Source organism: Nyctereutes procyonoides, unplaced genomic scaffold (genome assembly GCF_905146905.1).
Source record: "Nyctereutes procyonoides isolate TBG_1078 unplaced genomic scaffold, NYPRO_anot_genome, whole genome shotgun sequence".
Lineage (NCBI taxonomy): Eukaryota > Metazoa > Chordata > Mammalia > Carnivora > Canidae > Nyctereutes > Nyctereutes procyonoides.
Genome location: NW_026575040.1, coordinates 16,276,806 through 16,302,399, shown reverse-complemented (window position 1 = coordinate 16,302,399; position 25,594 = coordinate 16,276,806). Strand labels below are relative to the sequence as shown.

General features: G+C 44.0%; 1 protein-coding gene across 2 annotated transcripts in view; it reads right to left on the bottom strand.

Annotated features, from left to right (window-relative positions):
- The window catches only part of MYO1E (myosin IE), a 201,962-nt gene extending 178,065 nt beyond the window's left edge, over positions 1 to 23,897 (bottom strand). For both annotated transcript variants that reach the window (XM_055320041.1, XM_055320040.1), the window contains exon 1: positions 23,563 to 23,897. Coding sequence is in view for 1 of the 2 variants with exons in the window: in XM_055320040.1 (XP_055176015.1) it covers positions 23,563 to 23,565 (3 nt within the window). In the remaining variant the exon portion in view is untranslated. The remainder of the gene's footprint in view (positions 1 to 23,562) is intronic.
- Positions 23,898 to 25,594: the final 1,697 nt, after the last annotated feature.

Sequence of the window (25,594 nt, the reverse complement as noted above, 5' to 3'; positions counted from 1 at the left end):
TTTTATTCTGTTCCACTGTTTCACATTTGGCAGAAATTAGAGCCTTAGCGTGCAGTACCAGAGTTAAAAGAACATTCAAACTACCATAGCCTAAAATATCTTGCTCATAAAGTTCTTAAAGGACAAGGTAAAAACCTAAGCCAGAAACATCTTCACTTAAGTAATAAGGCAAATAAATCACTTACACACACTCCCTACATTTCCCCATCCCTGATGTGGCTAATGTGGTTAAATTAAACTAGTTTTTTTCCTCCTACTCAACTGAGAAATGTCACCCAACGGTGTAAATTAATCAAACTAAATCCTTCTGAAGGAAGTAAAGCTTTGTGGTATTTGCAGATTCAGCTCCTAGATGTAACTAAAGTGGGGCCATAGCAACAATTGCACTGTGAGGCAAAGAAAATCTAGTTAAATTTGAAAAAAAAAAAAAAAAGTAATAGATGGCTTAGGAATTTGGTAGCCTCTTTCATTTCCATCCAAATTTCTGTTTTCATGAACAGGAATTCTTTCTCTTTCCTTTCTTTCTTTCCTTCCTTCCTTCCTTTTCTTTCTTTCTTTCTTTCTTTTTCTTCTTTCTTTTTCTTCCTTTCATAATAATAGCCACCTAAACTAAGTTAGTGTTCAAACTCCCCTTTAGCTTCAAAGAGGAGTTGAGATGCCATTTCTGACTCCCAGATCTGTGCCAAGCAAACATTCTGTTTCAACCTGCTGGTCAGAGAGGAATACAATATCAATCCATGAAGGCACATCCTCTGCTGAATTATGAAGTGGGAGGTTGTACACAAAGAGCTGTTTCCTCTGTGGTTTCTGAAGACCTCCCACTAAGGTTGCTCCATGAGAGGCTGAGCGAACTCGGCTCCTCAAGTGGTACCCCACTCCCAGCCAGGACTGTCTCTACGGGCTCTCAGGAGGGCTGGGGCTGGTGACCACCTAGAAGGGACTAAGGGAATCTCAATCCTCTCTACCCTGTAACCATTTTAACATTCAAAAACAATCTCACGTCTACTTATTTCACAGAGCAGAATATAATGTAAAAATAGGAAGATGAGAAGAGTAATTTAATGGCTGCTTCTCCCTCTGCCTATGTCTCTGCCTCTCTCTGTGTATCTCTCATGAATAAAAAAATAAATTTTTTTAAAAAAAAGAGAGAGAGAGATTTTGTTTTGAAGCTTTGACATGATGATTCTAAATTTTATCTGGAAGAATGAATGAAGATGAACTGCCAAGGATTCATTTAAGAAGGAATATAAAAAAAAAAAAAGGAAGGAATATAAATAGGGAGGTCTTGCCCAAACAAATATAAAAACATATTCTAAAACTAGGGGATCCCTGGGTGACTCAGTGGTTTAGCGCCTGCCTTCGGCCCAGGGCATGATCCTGGAGTCCCAGGATCGAGTCCCACATCAGACTCCCTGCATGGAGCCGGATTCTCCCTCTGCCCGTGTCTCTGCATCTCTTTCTCTCTCTATCTCTCATGAATAAATAAATAAAATCTTTAAAAAAAAGAAAAAAACATATTCTAAAACTAGAGGAATTGCACAGTATGGTATCAGGGGGTGGCTCAAGAATAGAGAAAAGAAATAGAATAGAAGAGGCCAGAAACAGAATACAGATGTGAATGTAATAAAGGATAAAGGTGGCACTTCAGAACAGAAGATGAAGAATGCATACTTTAATAAATTATCTTTAGAATCATTATTTAAATATCCATTTGGAAAAAGTTCATGGGGGTGTGGTCTCTCACACCAGAAAAGTAAATTTTAGATGATACAAGGAGCTAAACTTTAAAACTACATAGAAGTTCTAAGGGCACCTAGGTGGCTCAGGGGTTGAGCATCTGCCTTTGGCTCAGGTCGTCATGATCCCAGAGTCCAGGGATCAAGTCCTGCATCGGGCTCCCTACTGGAAGCTTGCTTCTCCCTCTGCCTATGTCTCTGCCTATTTCTCTGTGTCTCTCATGAATAAATAAATTTTAAAAATATTTTTTAAAAAAGTTCTAGAGAAAATATGTGTATGACTGTATAATTTAGGGGTAAGAAAAACAATCTAGGAAAGACCCCTGCCCACCCACCCCCCCAAAAAAAACCCAATGCTTATGATACAACACCCACATTGTTTTCAGTTCCACAGACGTGCAGAGCAGTGGTTCTCAAGCTCTCAGGAGTCACCCAGAACACTTGTGAAAATCAGATACCTGAACCTCATGCAAAGGTGAAAATCACCTTCCCAGGTGGAAGGAGTCCCTGCCATGTTTCGGAGGCCTCTGTTCTAGGGCACACCACCACAGTGGGGAGGAGGTGGAAGGCTGCTAAAGCCAGGCCACCACTAAGGGCCCAAGTGCTGTTCGCACAGAGGTTCTTCTTTTATAAGGTCCCCTGAGAGCTAGTTTCCCTTTTACAAAAGTCAGATGCAGTCACCAACACTACCCTGATATATATTTACTGACTGATTTGCATTTGATGTTGCACCAAAGGATGGCATAATCGACAATTCGTAAATTTCTACTACTAACACTGAATCTCAAACCTGACCATTTTTAGGAATCACCCAGGAAATTTTGAAAGGTAATAGAGTTGAGTTCCACCCAGGGAGCTCTGATTTTAACTGGTCTAGGATGGAATCCAGAGACTAACGTTTTTAAAAGGTCCAAGAGTGCTTCTAAACTAGATTAAGACCGCTGGCTAGTGTGCAAAACAAGCCCTGCTCTCCAGAAGTCCACATCCTAGTGAGACATGGAATCCTGGGTGTTCTAATACCAGGTAGACCAGGATGCATGAGATGAGGACATTTTCAACAGGTGTCATGATCTCAGGGTCCTAGGATAGAGTCCCACCTTGGGCTCCCTGCTCAGCGGGGAGCCTGCTTTGCTTCTCCCTCTCCCTCAACCCCTCCCTGCCCCATTCATGCTCTCTCAAATAAATAAAATCTTTAGAAATTTCATTTTCATTAGCAATTAATTCTTTTATTTTCCTACCGTAACTCCTGTGATGAACATCTAAGTATGTATACATATGCCTCTTTTATTTTTTCTACTTGTAATTTTAATTTTCTAACAGGTGATTTTTGTCATATTTATGAAAAGGATATAATCATGGGTTTAGCATGCTTCTAGGCAAGGCTGTCCTTCCTCCAGCCCAGGAATAAGGCTGAAAAGGGTGTCTTTCCGCACTTCCAATAATACACTTTGAACAATCTACCATATATAAAAGGCTGAACTGAACTCCCTCTATTCAGAAAATTCAAATGCAATAAGCCTTCTTTAAATTACCCAGCCAATTATGGAGGAGGGTGATGGAGAAATTTTGCCAAGAATTTTTCAAATAGGCAAGCTACCCTGCCCAAATTCAATGAATTCATTACTAATTCATTTCATTCTGTGATTTCTCTTCTCTGCCATTCATTCCTCCCCAAACTACTAAGATGTGAAAATTTGAGGCTGAGCAGGTCAAGCAGAGACGTGCCTATTTTCTTGAAACATTTCTAACTTTACTCAATTGATTCCAATTTTGATGCATTTCCCTAACAGGTAACACAAAACTCTTTCAAAGACAATCTGTTAAAAGACTGGAGATAACCTCCATAAAGCATAGTGAGCCAGGCCTCCCAAGGTTGTTGGAAAAATACTTCTGTAATAGCTGTATTAGGAAGAGTTGCCTGCAAGCAGGAGAGCCAGAAAGAAGGGGCGTACAGTACAGAGCTTCAGCTGTGATAGAGTTGTGGTACTTTGCATGTCACAATGATTGTATTCAAAGCATTTTATAATGTTCTTATTAATACTCAATGCAGCACCACTAGAAAAGAGAATGTAGGCTATTCTTACTTCCTTTTTCTTTTTTTTTTTTTTAATGAAATTCAAGTACAGAGTCAAATACTTTGTTTACTTAGTTCCAGGAAACATAAGGGGGAGAAAAATCTCTTTCCCCATCACCAGATAGGCTCCTGCCTCCCTCTCAGAGTGGAACAGGTCCACTACTGCTGCCTCAGTGGCTCCTGATGTACATTCACATAAGGAAGATGCATGGAGTCACAATGGCACTGACTTTTATTACCTATGATTGTACTTGGATTAGTGGAGAAGTGGGAGTTCCATGGACTCAGCAGAATGAAAAAGAGGGACATAAAATTCAGAAGGACAAAGCTTATAGCATCCATCATTTCAACAAACCGTAGATGACACAAAGAGAAACCAGATGATGCAGGACCTGCCCCAGGGACCCATGCATTCCTGAGAGGAGGGGTTCCTGACCCACAAAACAAGCCTAATACCCAACCCAGGTGCTGTGAATGAGCTGCCAATGACCTGAGAACAAGAAGGGCAGGCAGGAAAATGTGAAAAGGCCAAAAGGAAATATGCTCAATTCTGAAGAGTATAAAGAAATGCAAATCTTTTCTGACCTAGAGGGTTATAGTCTATCTCTGCAGCATGATTCACACACATAGAGAGCATTGCAAGATTACACATGATTAAGTACCAAATAAATAACTCCAGGACAATGGCTATGATTTGAAGAAGGAATGAACTCAGTGAGCTAAATCAAAAGTTTCCAGGAAATGAGCCTTTACGTGGGCCTCAGAGGATTCTGATAAATGACAAGAAAGGGAAGGGAGGCCAGTCATGAAGAATGGCCTGACCAAGGAGTGAATTTTAACCCGACGATAAAACATTGACAGGAGAATCTGCTCACTCATTCATTTGTTCAATCAACCAATATTTATTGAGAACCTATTATGTGCAGGCACTATGTTAGGAGCTTATAGCTAGGACAAGGCATTCAGGCAGCCCCATAGTTGTTTACATATTCCAGAAGGACTCCTGGAAAATAAGAGTTGGACAGGAACAGCCTGCAAGAGATTTGAGACTACCAAATTTTGGCCTTTGGCCTGTTTTCTATAAGAGCTGAGAGTTTTTGAGTATGAGTGACAGGTGCAAAGCTGTACTACCAGGAAAATGGTTCTGGCAATGCTGTTTCTGTGAATTACAGGGGGAAAGACAGTGAAGATCACTTAGGAAACTTTGTGACAGTCCCAGTGTCAGACAATGCAGATTCAAACCAGGGTGACAGCTGGGAAAAGGATGACACACTCACAGGGTTTGGGACCAGCAAGAGTCCAGAAGGGAGGAGGGCAGACAAGAACCCAGGCATCACCAGTCTAGATTCTGGGGAAATACTAAAAGGAAAACCAGTTAAGAAAAGAAAGTAAAGAAAGGACTTTCTCTAGCCCCAGGATGGGAATTTCTGGAGGCTGGGCTCTTTTCAATGACCTCCTCTATTTCTGCTACTGAATTCCCACTCTGGATCTCTTTCTCTGTGTCCAGCCTGACAAAAGCTGTTCTTGGGTGGCTTTAGAATGTTTGATAGAGCAGTTCCCGGTAAGGTGCTATGAACCGACCAACATTTTATCAAGAACAACGCAGTAGCTCAGAGGGACCAGTAATGGTAAAGCTTGGCACTGACAGTAGCCACCGAGGAGCCATTCTGGGTGGAGGGCTTTCTAAGCATGGTGTCAATGGCCATTGATTCCATGCGTCTGACTCCAGAACTGCCTCAGTCCCACTCCTGAGCATTGCCCTGTCATTTTTGCTTCAATAAGATAATTAGAGATGATTGATTGGTTGCATCCCTATCCTTGTCAGATGATGTGCTGGAAGACAACCACCAGACTTCCTCTGAGGACATGTTTCACGGTATGTTACCTTGCTTGGCCTGTAGGGTTCCTGTGCACTAGTGCTCTCCATCACCTGGGGAGCTTGTTGAAATGCAGATTCAGAATCAGTAGGTCTGGGATGGGGCCTGAGAGTCTGCAGTTCTCATGAAATCCCAGGGGGCACCTATGCTGCTGGCCCAGGGACCCACACTTGTTCCTTGTATAGGAACAGACAGCTCCCCTCCACAGTAGACCTTCAATTTAGGTGACCCTGAATTTAAGTCCGTCCTCTGCCACTTTTCAGATGAGTGACTGTGAGCAGGTTACCTAACCCATGTATTTTGTTTCCCGTCTGTAGGAGGAAAACTAATACCTACCTCAAAGGAGGTACTACAAATGCAGGACAACACAGAGTGGGTCCTCAGTAATTGTTCATTCCAATAACAGATTTCTCTTCTCTTCTCTTGGATGGTGTGAAAAACTGTTAAATTTACAGCTGCATACTCCCACAACAAAAGATAAGGTCTCCAGAGGGAGTTACTGACAATGCAAAGCACAGAATACCTTCAGAAACTAGATAAGCCACTGAAAACTTTGATCATCATGTAACCCTGCATGATTACAAACACAGCCAAAAATAGCATGAGCCCACATTTAGCAGTGATTTATAATATCAAGATCTGCTACCTGATTTCCTAGCTCTGAAATATATCCATACTCCAGGTCGTAGGAAAGAAAGCATTTCTTTTCTTTTTTTTCAAGATTTTACATATTGATTTGAGGGAAGGAACAAAAGGGCAGAGGGACAGAGAGAAGAGACTCCCTGCTAAGTGTGGAACCCGCTGTAGGGCTTGCTTGCTGGGCTCCAGGGGCTGGGGGGCGGTGGATCCCAGGACCCTGAGATCATGACCTGAGCCCAAAGCAGGCATTTAACCAACCTCATTGTATTTAAGCTTCTTCAACCTTTCCTTGTAAGAGTCTTCTCTTCTCCAAAGTCAGATTCCACCCTGAATTACTGTCCTAACAAATTACAAAGTTTTTTGATCCAAAATGTGTCACATGAAACTTACAAAAAATGCATTTACTACATGAACCAGATTAGTCTCATATTTGGAATTCTTTGTCATAGGTGAAGAAATAAACCTTCTCTACATTTCTACGTTTTGAAAAGCAAACCACAGCTCTGTAAATGCACGGTTTTTGTCAGGCTAAATATCAACATTCCTTTGCATGCATTAATCTTTTAACCCCAAAAACTCAAGTATGTGAACCAAGTGAACATAACTGCATAAATATCAGGCTCCAAAATAATCTACTGCTTGTTGTGTAGATAGAGCACACAATTTCTTTTTTAAAGCCCTCCCTTTCACTCTCCCTATCCCACACCCAGAAAAACTCCTATTTAGAGAAAGCCACACCTATCACTAAGAGCTAACCAACCTTTCAAAAAAAAAAAAAGAAAGAAACACATTAGGAGCAAACGTTAGGAGCCATTCAAAACCGAAGGAAATGCCAAGACACACACACACACACACACACACACACACAAATTGGTCCTAGTCTCAATGCAAATGAAGCCACCGGAATTTGGGGGGAGCAGAATAAACAAAATGATTAACCATTAGCATGTCTCCTTGGAGACTGGCCTTTGGAAGAGGGCAAAACCAGATCCCACTCAGGCAGGTGAGTGGTGAGTCCACTAAGAAGAACAAAGGCAGCAAATTCTCCTCTTTAAACCTGAACAGACATAAAGTTGGTCAGGTAATAATTTTACAATCTGGGGATGCCTGGGTGGCCCAGTGGTTGAGCATCTGCCTTTGGTTTATCATGATCCCAGGGTCCTGAGATCGAGTGCCACATCAGGCTCCCCGCAGGGAGCCTGCTTCTCCCTCTGCCTCTGTCTCTGCCTCTCTCTGTGTCTCTCATGAATAAATAAAATCTTTTAAAAAATAATAATAGTTTTACATTTTGATGGTTCACACAGCTGAACGAGGAAAACCTTATCTTCTCTGGTAGTGATCTCTTATATCACCAAAAACGGTCCAACCATAACCCTGCAACAGAAAAAAGCCCAAAAGCGAGGTCCCAAGTCACACCTGATGTGGAATTGGCTCCCTTTGGAGTTGGGAAACTTTTCATCAGATGGCCTGGGTGAATTTTGTTTCCCTGTCAGGTAGGAAGGAGCCGCACTACCCCTTAAAGGGGCCAGTTGGGGCTGGTTGTGTGGCCTCAGGCAATCCTGTAACCTCTCTGGGTCTCAGCTGAAGGAGGGTTATCCTGAAGAGAGTAAGAAGAATCAGCTATAGAAGCCATTCCAGCCTACCAGCTTCCCTCTGCAGCCTCTGACTTCCAGGAGCTGAACTGAAAGTTGCTAATATCCTGTTCTATTAAAAGAAAACTCCAAAGGAAGCCCTACTGATTTTATTGGAGGGGGCTATTTTTACCTTCGAAAAACATTTCCAGTTTTCAATTAGTTAACTGTCTACTTTAATCCACCAGCTCTCACCGCTCATTCGTTGGAGGCATTCGACACCACCACCAAGTTGCACTGGAAGGCTTTCCACTCTCTCTGCATTTTTGGCCTACTGGGAACAACAGTTTGGCTCCATTCAGCAAAGTTGCGGCTTCCACTGTGCCAGGCGTTTTGCCAGGTGATGGAAACACAAAAGTGAGGGTGACACAGTGTCCCCTTTAGGAGTCTACAGCCTAATTGTGATGTGGGAAGCAAAAGCAAAAGAAAAATTCATTTCCTTACCACTTAAGGCCCTTTCACAAGTCCTCAAAACAGGCAGAGTGACATTCCTCTAGGAACTCAGCTGCCTTCACATTAATGCTTTGCTAAAGTCAAAAGATAATCTCAGCTGGACCCTCCAGGATCCTGTAAGTCTCCTTCAACATGTAAAAAGCCCTCTGGAAACTTCCTTTATCTCTATCCCCCAAGACTCATGTTGGCAATCATTCCCCAAGCATATGGCCCACCGATATAGATCTAAAGGGTCTCCTAAGGTTTCATATAGACAGTAACAAAAAAACTTTTCCCAACAATAAGTTGCCCCTCAAGGTCCTGGAAACCCTGCTTCCAAAATTCTGTAGAGACTTACATTATCCCTAACCCTCTCCCAACTTGAAGTACACACAGGCCACTCCTCATGACCTCGTACACCTTTCTACCCTCGGGTCCTGTCCCTGTGCTTTATTAAAACCACCTTTTTGCACCAAAGATGGTTCCAGAATTCCTTCTTGGTGGTTGGTGTTGAGACGTAACATCTTTCTCCCATCAGTAGGACAGGACAATAAACAAATATTTAATGAATTAATATCACTCAAAAACCTCCCATTGGTAGGAGGACCCCAAATAACCTTGCCTGTCTCAACCGTGCCATTCTTGGTCTAGAAGCCACTTAAAATCTCACTCAGAATGCCTGAGTGGCTCAGTGGTTGAGCATCTGCCTTCAGTTCAGGGTGTGATCCTGGGGTCCTGGGATCAAAGTCCCACAGCAGGCTCCCTGCAGGGACTGCCTCTGCCTATGTCTCTGCCTCTCTGTGTGTCTCTCATGAATAAATACATGAAGAAGAAGAAGAAAGAAGAAAGAAGAAGAGAAGAAGAATGTTCTAGCTGGTGACCATTCATATCTTTCCAGACCCCACCAGTTATTCAGACATCCTCCCCTTCGTCCTGCCTCACCTTGGAGGCCATTTCTTTTATACCCTGGAGAGCTCAGAATTCCTCACACCCCATCCACCTGGAGCAGAGTGTGGAAAACAGATTCCAAAAAGCTCACAAAATGCAAGTCTGCCCATTCTGCTATAGTTGATGAGCTCCAACAGAAAGATTTCATGAGGACAGTTTGAATGTACCAGTATTCGGATTACCTGTGAATTTTAAACATCTGAATTCAACCTGTCTCCAAAACCACAAGCAACTTAAAAAAAAAAAAAAAAAAAGCATACTGTCTGCTTCAGAATCCCCTTTCGATTCTTTCAGTCCCTTCTTCCCTCTGTAACTCTGCCTGTTCCCGAAACATCCACACTTGTGAAGATCACTGGCAACAGATACAATAGATGCCATTTTCTGGGAGAACTACCTCTTTTTACAGATTCTGAAACAGCTGGGGAGCCGGGCGGGGGTGTTTGCTCTGGTTTCAGCATTACAGCTGGCAGGTGAGTGAAGACAGGTCTGATGGGCAGACTGATTCTCCTGCCTTTAGTGAATGAGCGGCTCGGCTTTCTGGTGCCCTTTTAGGTATCTTCTCCTCTCTGTCCTCACCGGTCCATCTCTCCAGAAGCAAGCTGAATGAAGTGAAGAGTGATGCTGACATCAGACAACTTCATCGTTTCCAATGAAATCAAAGGCTCTGGTAATATTTGAATCACAGGGTGCTTTCACAGCTTCACCCCTCCCTGGGTCACTCCAATAGCCGAGTAACCAAGAGCAGCGGTTTACTGGTGGGATTTAAGTTGCATTACACTGTGTCGGGTGTTCTATCCACTGGCTACTCAAAATAGAGACCAAGTGGGTGGTTTTAAAGACTATACTCACACAGAGCAGAAGAAAATACAGCACGTATTTCCCCCCAATATGTTTAAAAATAGCACTGGGGATGCCTGGGTGGCTCAGTCCATGAAGCATCTATCTTTGGTTCAGATCATGATCTCAGAGTCCTGGGATCAAGTCCCCTGTGCTCTCCCTTCTGAGTGGGGAGCCTGCTTCTCCCAGTTGCTCTCCCTCTCCTTTGCCCCTCCCCCTGCTCATGCTCTCTTGCTCTCGCTGTCTCTCAAATAAATAAATAAAATCCTAAAAAAAAAGAATTCAAGTATTGAGAAAGTCATATGGAATATGGTTGAAATAAACTTAGGTTTATTTAGCAAATGAAATAAACCTATGTTTATTTCAAACTTTCTAAAAAAAAAAAAAGATAGCGCTGTATATCTAGTAGGACAAATCACAAAACAAGGTAGGATACAAAGATGAACAAGGGCTCTACCTGAAAAGTAACTGACCAGAAGAGAAGATAAAACATGTATAACACAGTCATGAAATCTTTGCAGCTAAGACAGTCATGGGATTTTGAAGATAACTTCCAACTCTAAGACTCAATAAGGTGGAATTGGGACTCGCCTAAAAGGAGAATTAGACCATTGGCACGGGGAATTAATTGTAGCTAAACATCAGCCAAAGTGAGAATATCTAAGCCTGTAAGGGGCACACCAAGTAGTTGGACTTGGCCAGGTGATCCAGGTAAGACATAAAAGAATAAGGTAAACTGAAGCAACACAGCAGAGGTCGAATCCATAGGATTCAGCAACTGGTGGAATTTTTCATTTGCTACAACCTTACAGTACATAAAATACACCTTTGCCACCTGACAGTTACATACAACTGCTGCAAAAACTGAAGACTGTTTCATCGCCCCAAACAAAGATGACAGTGTCTACTGTCTCTGTAGACCAGACAACAATTGACAGGCTGGCACTCCCTAGTCACGGGAGAGGTGCTAAGCAGGCTTCCACCGAGGACAGGAAAGAGAGCTGTGACCAAGGTGGGAGGAGAAAGCTGCCTTTCTTTTGGAGGCCTTAATTATGTGTCTCACTTCTGGGCAAGTGCAAACTTGGTTTCCTGCCTTCTCCAACCCTTCTGCATCTAGAAAGGCAAGGACCTTGTGAAGAAAGAACAGGACACTAGATGGATAGAGGATGTGGTTGGGGCTTGGGTCAGGAGAAAGATGGAGGAGGTTATCAGAGCTCCAGTTTTTTTTTTCCTACACTCCAAGCCCTAATCCTAGATAATAGAAACAGGACACAGAAATCTGTGCCAGAGTCCAGTTGTTGAAGCCCAGCAATTTCCTTCTCATTATGTGCCCTCAATTAATAAATATTAATTTTATAATTAATAACAATAAATCCTTACCAGGAAAATAATGAGCTTTCAATTATTTATATAAAGTCAAAAGTTATGCCCTTGATTTATATTTGAAAGTCTATATTGCAGGTATAGACTCTTCTCTGTGATCACTGGAGAATTTAAAAACATAATAAATATAAGACCAATGCTGTGATTCTGTTTTTATGCCTTATTTTTATTCTGAAAAATCAAGTTAGTTGCCAACAAATGATACCTACCATTACTTCATATTGGTTTAGTGTCTATGGAAATCTTACCAAAAAAATTTGACTTACCACCTTCCACCTCCCTTCTCTCTAGTGCTTTATTATGTTTGATTTTCAAACCTTTCCAGTAAAAGCATGTTTTGGACCAAGATCCCTGAATTGTGGCTCAAGAGACTTATAATTCTAAGTCCATCTCTTCTATTAATTTGCCAAGTGACCTTGGTCAGGCTATTTAAATTCTTTGGACTTTAGAGGGTCATCTAGGGAGGCCATAGACCATTTTGGGGATTTATGAATATTCTTCCCAGGGAAAAAAAAATGTGCAAAGGAACATAGACACAAACTTCAGCAAACAATTTCATAGGACCCCCAAGGAGTCTCCAGGATATTTCTTATCCTGACAGTATACATTTAAATGCATCTGATCATTGAAAGAAACAAGTATTATTTGTAGAGCTATCACCATGATGCAGGCACGTGGAAGAAGGAATGAAGAGACCAATAACCATGAACTGGTTCTACCAATCCTACCTAAGCAAGTAGTGCCTGAGTACAGCTAGGACTGCAGGGTAGGGAGCCACCCCTGTTCTGCAATCCAAGACAATGTATGCCAAGATATCACTGCTCCATACTCCTGCAGGTGAAACGGGGACAAGTATCAAGAAGACTGCCCAGTGACTGGAGATGTCTACATTATTCTATAAAACAGAGCTCCTACTGTTAAAAGTCAAGTGGAAGCCCAAAGAGTAGTTAGCGCCAAGAACTGAGTTTTGCTTATTTAAAAGCCAACCTAAATACAGATATAAAGTGATATCTAAGATTTGCTCCAAAACAGACTAAGGAAAGGTGAAAATACAGAAAATGGGGTTGGAACAAATTGCATGCTGATAAATTAGACAACTGAGAAGAAATGCATAAATTCCTAGAAACATACAACTTATCAACACCAAATCATGAATAAATAGAAAATCTAAATTATTGGCAAGGAGAACGAATCAGTAATCAAAAAAATCCCAACAAAGAAAAGGCCAGCGCCAAATGGCTTCCCTGGTAAATTCTACTAAATATTTAAAAAAGCATTTATACCCCCCTCAAACTCAAAAATGAAGGAGTAAGGAACACTTCCAAACTCATTTTACAAGACCAGCCAGCATTACCCTGATACCAAAACCAGACATGAGCACCACAAGAAAATTACAGGCCAATGTCCCTGATGAACAGAGATCAAAAATCCTTAACAAAATCCTAGCAAACCAAATTCAATAATACATCAAAATGATCATACACCAAAATCAAGATTTATTCCAGGGATTCAGGGATGGCTCAACATCCACAAGTCAATCACTGTGATACACCCCATTAACAAAAGGAAAACAAGATCAGCCATGAGTTGCCCAGTGTTGAAGTTGAGGGATGAGTTTTCTCTCCATTTGTGTAGTTAAAATTTTTCCATTTAAAAAGACAGGGAGAAGGAGAGAAAGTCAAAGTGAAAGATCCATGATTTTTGAGACTGTGTTCAAAGCCAAGTTAATCCTCAATTTACATCTTGTTCAGGAGCTCACAGACAGGAGTCTGTGGCTCACAGAAGACGAAATTGACACGGGGTTATTTGGGGCCCCATCTTACTGTCCGAAAGATATGACTTTCAACCAAGACCAAAAAGTATTTTTGTGTGTGTGAAGTAAGTCTTTGTCCACATGACAGCTCAGTGCTGGCTGAAAAGGCAGAAAATTAGGCAGGGAACAGTATTGTCCCCACCTGTTCCAAACAGTATTGTTCCACCCTTATGTCCAACAGGCCATCCAGCCCAGTCTGGTTTGGCATGATTCACTGCACTCCCAATTTGGACTTATTTCTAAAATATCTGTTATTTTCACAAAGCTCCCCTTAACAGATAGAAAATTATTTTTCTTTTGGTTGTTAGCTTCTGCTTTTACTTTTTTCCTCCAATAAAAAAAGTAATGTAAAGATCGTACTGAGTCTCCATACTGCAAAAGAACTGCAGTTCCAATTCCTTGTGCTTTGAGAAAATAGGAGCAGTGGACCTATCAAGAGCCATGGTGGCTTCTGTCATACAGAGGGTCAGCCAGGGTAAAGCTGAAGCTGCCAGGGAAACCATTCCTGCCTCAATGTATTCACCCAACTAAGGCAAGCTGAAAGAAAGGCTGAGGGTGGGGAACTGTAGCTCAGCCCTAAGGTCCTCTTCTCCCACACTACTTTGGGCTTGGCCATGTGACATGCTTTGGCCAATGGGGCAACAAGCAGGATGCAAGCTGAGGTTTAAAAAAATGTGTGTGTGCTGGGGCTTGCTTTCTCTTTCGCTAGTTCTTGGGAACCCTGTGTCCACTGCTATGTAAACAAGCCAGGACATGGCCAAGTCATCTCCACTGCCACAGCTGAAATCATGCCAGCTATCTGACACGGATGGGAGTGAGGACATCCTAGATCATCCATCCCTAGCCAAGCCATCAGCTGACCACAGGGTTCTGAGGAACCAGTCCAGCCCACAACTGCCCAGCCAATGCACAAATCATGAGAAATAATGTTTATTACTTAAACTACCAAGTTTGAGGTGGTTTATTGTACCAAAAGCCAGCAGACACAACAGGACAAAAAAAAGTGACTAATGTACTGAACATCCTGGGATGTAATCCCTAATGACACTTTATATAACACTCAATGGGACTTAATAATGATCTGATCATATGTCAACTGTCATTAAAATAATCTGATATAGATCCAAAATTGACCATACTCCCTAATATTCATCTCAACACAATGTTTGTTCCAACTTTTGGAATGAAATAGTATGGGTTTCAGAGGTTTATGAACCTCCTAAAATTATATGAAGAATTTGTATGTTTATGTGTCTTTTCTTAATTGGAAAAAGATGTCAAAAGTACGGAGAATAACATAAATATTTATGCACACACTGGCCAGAATTAATGATACAATTTTACTGTACTTGCTAATATATAAAGCAAAACATTACCAATAGTGTTAAAGTTAGTCAACTGACCCGGTCTTCTTCCTTTGCTCCATGTAATCTCTACATTAAAGTTGAGGCTCAAACTCACAGCCCTGGGATCAAGAGTCAGATCCTCTACCATGTGAGCCAATCAGGAAGGCCCCCTCCTTCCCTCTTTAGCAGCTTGAATTTGGTATCTTCCCAGTCCACTGGTTTGTATTTTTAAAATAATATATACATTAATATATATATGAATATGTATCCCCAAACAATATATATAGGATATATAGGTTCGTGTTTTTAAATTTTCCTTATATGATTTTTATTATACATATTTTTCTACAATTTGCTTCATCACCAAACACAACTTTTCTGAGATCTATCCATATTGATACCCAATTATCAGTAAGATGCATATACTTATGCATTTCTCTACTAATGGATATTCAAATTATTGCTGTTTGTTTTTGCTTTTACTATTACAAACACTGTCAGGACAGGTCAATATCTTCCAACATATTTTCAGAGGACCTCAGGACAGCCTCAAATATTAGGAATCTCTGATAATCTGATGGGAGAAAGTTGAGTTGCTATCATTTTGTAGACATATTTCTGCATTTGAGTGTTCCCAAGTTCTGGAGGAAGCTATCTTTATTTACATTCTAAAACAGCTCAATGCTTTTATATTTAAGTCCAAAGGTCTGCATCTACTTGGGACACTAAAAACAACCTTATTTCTTTGTTGTTGCTGAAAATCCCTACAATCAGACAATGATACTGTCCAAATCACTCTGTTACCAAGAAATGTTATGCTAAGTTGCTATCAACATCAATTGCTAGTCACGCCAATTAAATCACTAAGAGACTAATGATACGGTATCCTAGTAGTTTTTTGTTTTCTGTCATGTACAAGGACTAACAGGCTATATTTCTTGTGATTATCTTGTTTCCCTTATTTTCTCCTTTTTTGACCTAATTGAGGTCAGAGAGCTTTCTAGCATGACTTTTCCTTTTACACTTATTCCCAGTGTGATAGCCAGTATCCAAACTTTATGATATGCAAAATCCCAAAACAAGGAAATTAAAGCCCAGACCCTTGTGACTCATAATAGGCAATGTTCTTGGGTCTAAATTATCCCACTGTGGTACTACTGAGTAAAATTAACTAAGTTTATTTTTTAATCAACCTTGCCTTCCCTCAGAAGTGTGTGAAATAATTAAACATTATACAGATACCTGGATTCAGAAATTTCAAATTAGAAATAATTTATTCATTTGCTTGTGAAAGAGCATAAAATTAAAATGTGGCTCATTACTTACAGAGGGTGTAGGTCCCTGAACAGTTCTCTTTCTTTACCTTGCTACATTTGGGTTTCTTACCTACAAAATGGCAACAAAAACCATCACTGGTGTTAAGAGCGAAATGAACTCATTTCGCTCATCATTTGTCCATTAGGCCATGACCTCCTCATAAAGTGGTGCTAATTCATCAGTGATTTCTCAGTGGTTGCCACCATATTCGGTAAGGATTCCTACATATTAAGCAAGTCTGCTATAACCTCTTTTGCAACTACTGTTGTCTTTTCCACTTCGGGGTTCAAAGCTCTCCATCTCCAATTACTTGCGTTCTCTGATAAGAGAACTCATACTCATCAAGTTGGAACCAGAGGCCTGAGCATCCAGTCATGTCACACATTTGAGTGTCAACAGCATAATCTATGAAGAACACCAATAGCACCCACCTTTGAACCAGGGCTTGGGAGTGTGGAGTGTCCCCCAAGCCTGCCTATCCTGCTTCTGACTGCACCAAAGAGGGGGCTACCATGGCTTAGGAGCAACAGGAGGCTGAGCAGTTCATTACTAACCAAAGAGACTCCAGGGGGTACAGAGAGGGTCTCCCTGCCCTGGAGGCAAAGTCTCTGTACAGTTATGACAGGCTGGACAATCAGGCTACATGGGAATTATAATGTCACCACCTAAATATGATAAATATGCTCATCAAAGAGAAGAATTTATAAAATAGGTGGGAAAATACCAAGCCCAAATTGTACATTTGCCCCATAATTACAACTACAGAAAAATGATGTGCATTTGGATAGGCTGGAAGGAAACCCAGAGACATGAAAATAATAACTGTTCAGGTAGTGGTATCCTGGGTGAATTCTCCTAAATTTATTTCTTATAATCTTTTTTTTAATTTTTAAAAAAGATTTTATTTATTTATTCATGAGAGACACACAGAGAGAGTCAGAGACATAGGCAGAGGGAGAAGTTGCCTCCCCACAGGGATCCCGATTTGGGACTTGATCCAGGGACTCTGGGAACACGTCCTGAGTCAAAGGCAGATGCTCAACCACTGAGCCACCCAGGCGTCCCTCTTAGAATCTTCTAAAGTTGATACAGTAATGAATCAAAAATAAATGACCTTCTACCTCCAAGTAGGCTTTTTTGCAGGAAAGAAGTAATTTCCAGAAACAGCTGAGAGGGACTTGGTATGAAATCTGGTGAGTAAGATGGGTAATCAGGTGAACACTAACATTTTAGGTCATAGAGGAAGTTAAAAAAAAAAAAAAGATTTTCTTAAATGGCCATTGAGAAGTGCTTTGTACATTAATGACATTGTTCACTGGTGGCAACTCAGAGGGGAGGGCCGACTTCACTGGGATGTACAGTTGCAGGTTTCCACGGCTTGTCAGAGCCAATACCTCTATTTTAGGGAGCACTCTTGACTAGTTCTATTTCTCTCAAGTGTGGCTGTCATAAAGATAGGTTAAAAAAAAAATAACAAAGAAACAACACTTTGCTAGGATGCCCAAAACCCTTTTGTCTCTGCCAATATAAATTGTGAGGTTGAAATTCAAAACACAATTTGCTTATTACCATTATTACAGAATGTGCTTGTAGGGCCAGAATGTTTATTTTTAATACCTTTGGCATTTAACCTTTAACCTCTTATTGCTCTGTAAATATTGAGTCCCAGCAAGGTTTAAAAAAATAAAAATATTAAAAACTCACCATTTTAATCACATTTGATGAAAACACAATTGCTGCATCTTTGTAAAAAAAATAGATGACTCATACTTGGAAAATCATAACAGTACATAATTTGTACATATTCCATAATGAAGCTCATAATATCTTGCATTTGTACACCAGTTTCAAAATATTTCTGCTTTTTGAAGCTGATGAAGAAAGCTTTCACAAGTTCTTACCAAGTAATGAGACGATCCTTTCATTAGGAAATGCAAAGTACTGCACATTCTCTCTTTTATTTAATCTCACAAAAGCTCATGACATTAACACTTGAGTACAGGATCAAAAAGTCATATTCTGAGTCATAGTTACCAAAATGCTCATTATCTAGCCCCAAGGATAACCCCTGAGACAGACCTCAAATCCATGAGATTCAACTGGGAAAGGAGAAGTAACAGAGGTCTAGCGTGCAGTATAGGGCAGGGGGGCATTTTCATCAAAAGAATGGGATGACAAGTTAAGAAAGAAAAATACGGGATCCCTGCCTTTGGCCCAGGGCGCGATCCTGGAGACCCAGGATCGAATCCCACGTCAGGCTCCCGGTGCATGGAGCCTGCTTCTCCCTCTGCCTATGTCTCTGCCCTCCTCTCTCTCTCTCTCTCTCTCTCTCTCTCTCTCTCTCTGACTATCATAAATAAATTTAAAAAAATACAATTAACATCCTCACACTCATACAACTTATGCATCTACACTGGTGTTTAGATAGCTCCGAATCTGGATGCAGATTTTCCCTGTTAATTATTTGGAGGTTCCATGGGCTGAAAATACCAGGCAATTTCCTCTCTTAAGGGAAACGCTGTGGGAAGGTGTGGATGTATCAACAAAACACCTTTACTGGTATATGGCTAAAGTTTAGACATTCCTGTTGGTGAGTGAAGAGAAGGAAGCATGTGGTTCTCAGGGATACCACTTTGAGACTTACAGTAGAGTGGCTACAAACAGCTGACCTGCAGGTGTTTGGCCTCTCAGCAGTGATCAAAACACTTCAAAAAGTACAGGTCCGGCAGAACCATTTGGATTTCCACCTTCCCTTGAAATATGTAATATGGGATGTCTGGGTGGCTCAGCAGTTGAGCATCTGCCTTCGGTTCAGGGCATGATCTGGGGGTCCTGTGATGGAGGCCTGCATCAGGCTCCCTGCAGGGAGCCTGCTTCTCCCTCTGCCTATGTCTCTGCCTCTTTCTGTGTGTCTTTCATGAAAAAATAAATAAAATCTAAAAAAAGAAGAAAGAAAGAAAGAAAGAAAGAAAGAAAGAAAGAAAGAAAGAAAGAAAGAAAAAAGAAAGAAAGAAAGAAAGAAAGGTGTAATATGGTCAATGTAACCATGGTAATATGGTAGATAGAACTAACCATGGCCTAAGGTCAAGTAATTGTGTCTCTCTGTAGAGGGGTATATATTTACTCTCTAGAGGCCAGCCTCACCCCATCAAAAATTGCATCCTGTAGATACCTGAGTTTGCAACCACTGATAATCAAGCTGAAATCTCCGGCAAGAGTGTGGAAGAGGTGGGCTTTACCTTCCACAACTGTCTGCTTCCTCCATTTCTCCATCCCTATCCATCTACTGATCCACTGGCTTTCCCTTCGTGCTCCGCACAGAACAAACTTTTCCCATGAGGCTAGCCAACTCACACTGGCCCCTAGATGGTATCGTGAGCTCCAGATCTTTCCCTAACCCCTTTGCCTCCATCACAACTTTTTTGGGGGTGCCTGGCTGGCTCAGTCAGTAGAGCATGCAACTCTTGATCTCAGGATTATAAATTTGAGCTCTATTTTGGGTATAGAGATTTCTTAAAAATAAAATCTTAAAAAAAAAACTTTTTTGTACTTCAATCCATTTTTTTGTGTGTGTTGTTTTGGTTTGGTTTTGTATTATGTCGTTTGGGCCAGGAAACTATTAGCAAATCTGATAAACTAATAAAGGGGAATGGACTAGGTTACCTTCCCAGAAAACATATTTGAAATGGATTCCAGACTTTCTGAATATATGCCCTGCCTTCACCCAAAGGAACTTACCTACCTTGTAGTCAGCTGACAGATTTCTAAGTTCATAAGTCTATTCCTGTGTATTTTTTATGAATAACATCTGCAATTTATTCGCAAGTAATATGGAAGTGAGGAAAAAGGGATGTATCCTGACCGCAGTCTGAGCAGATGGCCAATTCAGATTCACTCAAATAACTTAGTGTATTGAAGTCAGAGAAGCCCTATGAATAACTGCTGTACCTAGAGTATGTTAGAGCTACAGACATGGGTTCCAGCCCATTAGACAGTCCAAACTGTCACGGCCACAAAAGCACAACCTCCTTTGTAAATGATAAAGCCAGATTCGACAAAGGAAATCTTATAAGGTAAGATTAATTAAAAGACAAGGAGGGACGCCTGGGTGACTCAGCAGCTGGGCACTTACGTTCAGCTCAGGTCATGATCCCAGGATCCAGGATCAAGTCCCACATCGGGCTCCCTGTGGGCAGCCTGCTTCTCCCTCTGCCTGTGTCTCTGCCTCTCTCTCTCTCTGTCTTTCATGAATAAATAAATAAAAATTTTAAAAAACAGATAAGGAGATTGTTGTACCCTCCTAACTAAGGTACATACACTAAATTATAAACACAGGCTATTTTTTTTTCCCAGTTCTTCCAAGTCTCCTATGGAAAAAGGTACAAATTAATATTGCCCGGTAGTGTTGCTGCTTCTCCAAAAATGGAGAAAAGTATTCCGAAGTGAACTTTCAGGAAAAAGATACGGGATGAACTGTAAACTGGACATTGTGCTCATGAATCAGAAAATGACAATACTCCTTATGAGTCACAAATGAATGAATCTCGGTAGGGCCTTGGGGACGGGTGGAGAGTCTTCCTCACGTGCTACCAGACTTCCTAAAAGAACACACACACACACACACAAACATGCAAACAGCAGTACAGGTGCTCTCCTACAACCCAGTCAAGGGCGATGAATTATATTCTCCATGCTAACCCTCAGCCACACCCACCGAAGGCAATGCCCTTTCTCTTCCTGTTCTGAGCAGCTGAAGGATGCAGCTGGGCAGACCCAGACAGATGTGAAACACAAAATGAAGTCTCATTTGACCCGAAGGCATCTTATATAAACAGTACACATTATAACTGAGGTTTCTGACTATTTAGGATGGGCGATGCTCTGTTCTCAGACAATTTCACATAGCTAATGAACAATTTCTCAAGCCGGTCAAGAAACGATTCATTTAATTTTTGCCAAGTTACTTTACATCTAGTAGACTGAGTGATGGCACATCTCCGATTTCAGGACAGCAACAGTTTCAACTTTTTTCTGATGCACTGATAGTCTGGCTGCCCACAACAGGGCCATCTGTGCTACTGGCAGGGAACCCATCAATAGGTAAGTCACACCCTGTCCTCCCACAGACACACTACACAACTCTGGAAACAATTCTCTTCCTTAGAACATGCCTGCTCTGAACCCACTTGATCAACCATCTTCTTCAAAAGCAATGCCGCCGAACTGAGCATGGAGATCTCGAGGTCTCCAGAAGACACCTCATAGTCTACTTGGTAGGGTGTCCTGCAAGACACATGAACTAACTAAGGGAAAGTTAATGTTCTCAAGGTAGCACTCAAGTATTTGAATTCAGTTAAGTTTCTTTAAGCTCTTGACATAAACACATTGATTTTTTTTTTTTTTTTTTTTTTTTTAGAAATATTGAACCATGGAAAATACTTAGGGCCATTCCAAAGTACTGGGACTATCACATTGCTTAAATTCAAAGTGGCCAATTAGGTAGTGGCCCAATTAGGTAGCTCCTCCACCCAACCACACACTCAGTGTAATAAGTAAATGGTTCTCTTACAGGGGTTCCAAAAATAATGTAGGTTAGACTGACTTCTTAAAACCTGAAACTTAAAGAGGAAATTTATTTACAGATAAAGTGTCCTCTTAGGGAGAAGCAGAGGTGACACAATGTTGGACTATGTAAAACGACCAAGCTTCTGTCAAAGATGCCCTTTTAAAGACGGTTTTGTTTTTAAGCATTCTTCTGAATCAACACAGACTAGGTCTTGAACTGCTTTTGTGTTGTGTATGTACGTTCAGATGGGTCTTTGCCACATTTCTCAGGCTGGTCATGCGGCATTGATGTTTAAATCGGGGTGGTACCAGCTATCCTCTAGGCCTAGGTCCACAGCCACAGTCATTAAAACATTAAAACAAACCAGAAGAGGATCAGGTCATCCACCCGAGCAGGGTTCTTTGCAAAGAGGAAAGTGGGGATCCCTGGGTGGCTCAGCGGTTGAGCACCTGCCTTTGGCCCAGGATCCAGTCCCAGGATCCAGTCCCACGTCAAGCTCCCTGCATGGAGCCTGCTTCTCCCTCTGCCTGTGTCTCTGCCTCTCTCTGTCTTTCATGAAAAAATAAATTTTAAGAAATCTTAAAAAAAAAAAAAAAAAAAAGGAAAGAGGCAAGTGTGGAAACTCTGAAGCCTTGCAGTAGAACTTTTTCCCCCCCTGCTCGGATAGACTGTCAGTCTTTTCAAAATAGAGTCCTCGCTTCTGTGCTGCGGGGAGAAGCGTACCCCCCGCCCAGGACCCGGGGGCGCGGCTCAGGTTACCGCGGGCGGCGGGAGGCAACGTCGGACCCGAGTCAGAGACCAAGTCGGCCACTTCCACGTATTCCCAAAGTGCCAAAGGAAAAAGAACAAAACATCGACTTCCTCCCGGGCGACCCATTCGCCGGACACCCGCAAAGCGCCAGGCACCTCGCCCTCGGGAAGGGGGGGGTTTCCTCGGCCTCCCCGGCGCGGAGACTCCGCGGGGTCCCGGCCGCCGACGCCCCGGCGGCGCGCGGTCACTTTCGCTCCCGGCCGCCCGCCCAGCGCCAGGTGCTCAGCCTACCTGGCGCCCCCGCCGGCCTTTGTGCCGCCCGCCCCGCCCCCGCCGGCGCGCGGTTGCACGGCTGCGGGCGGGCAGGGGGGCGGCGGGGCGGGGAGGCGCGGAGGCAGCCGGCGCCCGTGCGCGCGGGCGGGGAGGGAGCCCGGCGTGCAGGGGAGGGGGCGCGCAGGGGAGGGGGGGCGAGCAGGGGAGGGGGCGCGCAGGGGAGGGGGGGCGAGCAGGGGAGGGGGCGCGCAGGGGAAGGGTCGAGCAGGGGAGGGGGGGCGAGCAGGGGAGGGGCGAGCAGGGGAGGGGGCGCGCAGGGGAAGGGTCGAGCAGGGGAGGGGTCGCGCAGGGGAAGGGTCGAGCAGGGGAGGGGGGCGAGCAGGGGAGGGGGCGCGGCGCGCAGGGGAGAGGGCGCGCAGGGGAGGGGGCGCGGCGCGTAGGGAAGGGGGCGCGCAGAGGAGTGGGGCGAGCAGGGGAGGGGGCGCGGCGCGCAGAGGAGGGGCGCGGGGACCGCGCTCCCCGCCGCCGCCGCGGGCGGGACCGCAGGGGCAGGGGCGCGGGCGCTGCGCCGCGGTCGGGGCCGGCGGAGCGGGGTCCCCCCGGCGGGCCGCGCCCCCGGGCGCAGAGCTGCCCCACGCTGCCTTCCGACAGCCGGCGGCCAGAGCGGCCCGGCCACGAAAAAGTTTCGCGGCGCCCGGAGCGCCTCGGAAGAAAGTTTTGCTCGGCGCCCCGGCCCCCCTGGCCCCCGGCCCCCCGGTCCTCCGGCCCCCCGGTCCCCGGCCCCCGCCGGGGAGGGGGGACGCGGCGGGCGCTCGGAGCTCGCGACGTGCCGACGGCCGCGTCCACCTTCTCCACCCCCGGCCTCGGCGGGCGCCCCGCGCCGCGCTTCCTGCCGGTTCCCGGGGTCGGGCGTCCCCGGGCGCCGCGCGGGCAACTCACCATGGTGACTGGCGCCGCGGCCGGTCCGCCTGCCGGGGAGCGGGGCTGCAACGCAGGCTCCTGGGCGAACTTCAAAAGTTGGTCCCCTTCGCCAAAAACAGGCTCTGGACACCCAAGCACTCACGGGAGCCAATGGGAACCCTGGGGGGACTCCATCCAGGCGGGATCGGCGGCGCTAGGTGAGGGCGACCAGGGGGCGACTTAGCAGGCGGGGCCCATGCTGCCGAGGGCAGGCCCCTCGCGCCCGCCCCTCGCGCCCGCCCCTCGCGCCCGCCTCGGTGAGCCCCACGCTCCCGGCGCGGCTGCCTCGCTGCCCGGCCGCGCTGCTTCTTTCTTCGGCCACTTACTCTGCACTCCTCCGGCGGAGCCTCGGCTCGGGCCGGGCAATCTGTCCATAAATGGAGAATTCAGCTCGGGCCTGACCAATCAGGGTTTGTTTTCACAGCGTCACTCCTCGGGGAAACCGTGGCAGCCAACGGGCTTGGAGCTGCTGGAGTTTCCAAAGCCCTCTGGATGCTGTAGTCCTCCCCGCGGAGCCGGCTGCCCCCGGGGCACACCTCCACTGCTGGGGGGAGAAGCCCTCCTTGACAGAGAGGTAAGCCCCCCCCCATTCGCGCTCTCTCTCTCTCTCTCTCTTTAACGCGAATATTACAGTAGGTGTGGCTCCCAAGCTCAAGTGGTATGATTTTCCCATAACTTTTTTTTTTTTAAGAAGGAAATATTTTATCAGCATAAAAGATCAGAGTCGTGGCAGCAGCCCAAAGGAAATCCTTTTTCTTTCCAACGTCTGGATTGTGAGGAAAGTCAAAAATATCATTTCCCCTACCCCTCCTTTTACCTGAATTTCCTTGGAAAACAAAGAAAGGCTCCCCCCCCCCTTTTGGACTTTTGAGTGGTGGAGAGGTTGCACTGCGGTGAGCAGAGACACAAGGGAAAGAGAAGTGGGAAGAAAGCACCATCCAACCTCAGTGAACCCTATCTGTTGAGAACGGTCAGCAGTACAATGGTAACTGCGAAGGGGTGTGATTAAGGAGTGTGGAGTTTTCAAGACATCGGGTGGGCAGTGGGGAGGAGATTGGAGGTGGGGGAAGAATCCTGAAATAAGGTGTAGAGGGTCCGGCTTTATGGTTTTACAAGGTCAGAAGATAACCGTGGTGGGTTACAACAGGATTGTCCTCCCAGGATCAATGGGAGGTAAGATTTGAAAACTTCAGGCCCAGAGAAAGTACGAAGCAGAATGATTTACTGTGATTTACTTTATGAACTTTGGTGGTAGGCCTTGACTTGGTATTGGATTCTAGAGTTGGTATGGATGTTAAAAGCCATCTTGCCTGGAACGGGTAAACAAAAGGTGCTATAGCCTTACAACGGAATACAATTCAGCCTTTAAAAAGGAAAGAAGTCCCAACACGGGCCACAGCCTGGACAAACCTTGGAAACATTATGTTAAGTGGAGGAACCCAGGTACAAAACCACATATTACATGACAACATTTACAAGAAAGTAAAGAATAGGGAAATCTATAGGGGAAGGGAAATCTATGAGGAAACTAAATTAGTGATTGCCAGGGACTGGCAGGAGAAGAGGATGGGTGTAATTGCTAGTGGGTATGCATTTTCTTACTGGGGGTGAGGAAAATATTCTGGAATTAGATAGTGATGATGGTGGCACAACTTTGTGAATATTCTGAAAGCCACTGAATTATACATTTTAGAAGGGTATGAAAATTGTTTCTCCACTGGGGCACCTGGGTGGCTCAGTAGGTGAGCATCTGCCTTTGGCTCAGGGTGTGATCCCAGGGTCCTGGGATCGAGTCCTGCAATGAGCTCCCTGCACGGAGCCTACTCCTCCCTCTGCCTATGCCTCTGCCTCTCTGTGTGTGTGTCCCATGACTAAATAAGTAAAATCTTTAAAAAACATTGTATCTACATTTTATAAATTGAAAGAAAATCATGTTGACTAAATTCTTGTAGTGATCATCCATGCAGTGAGGCAATAGGTATAATTGAATGCCTACTATAGGTCAGCACAG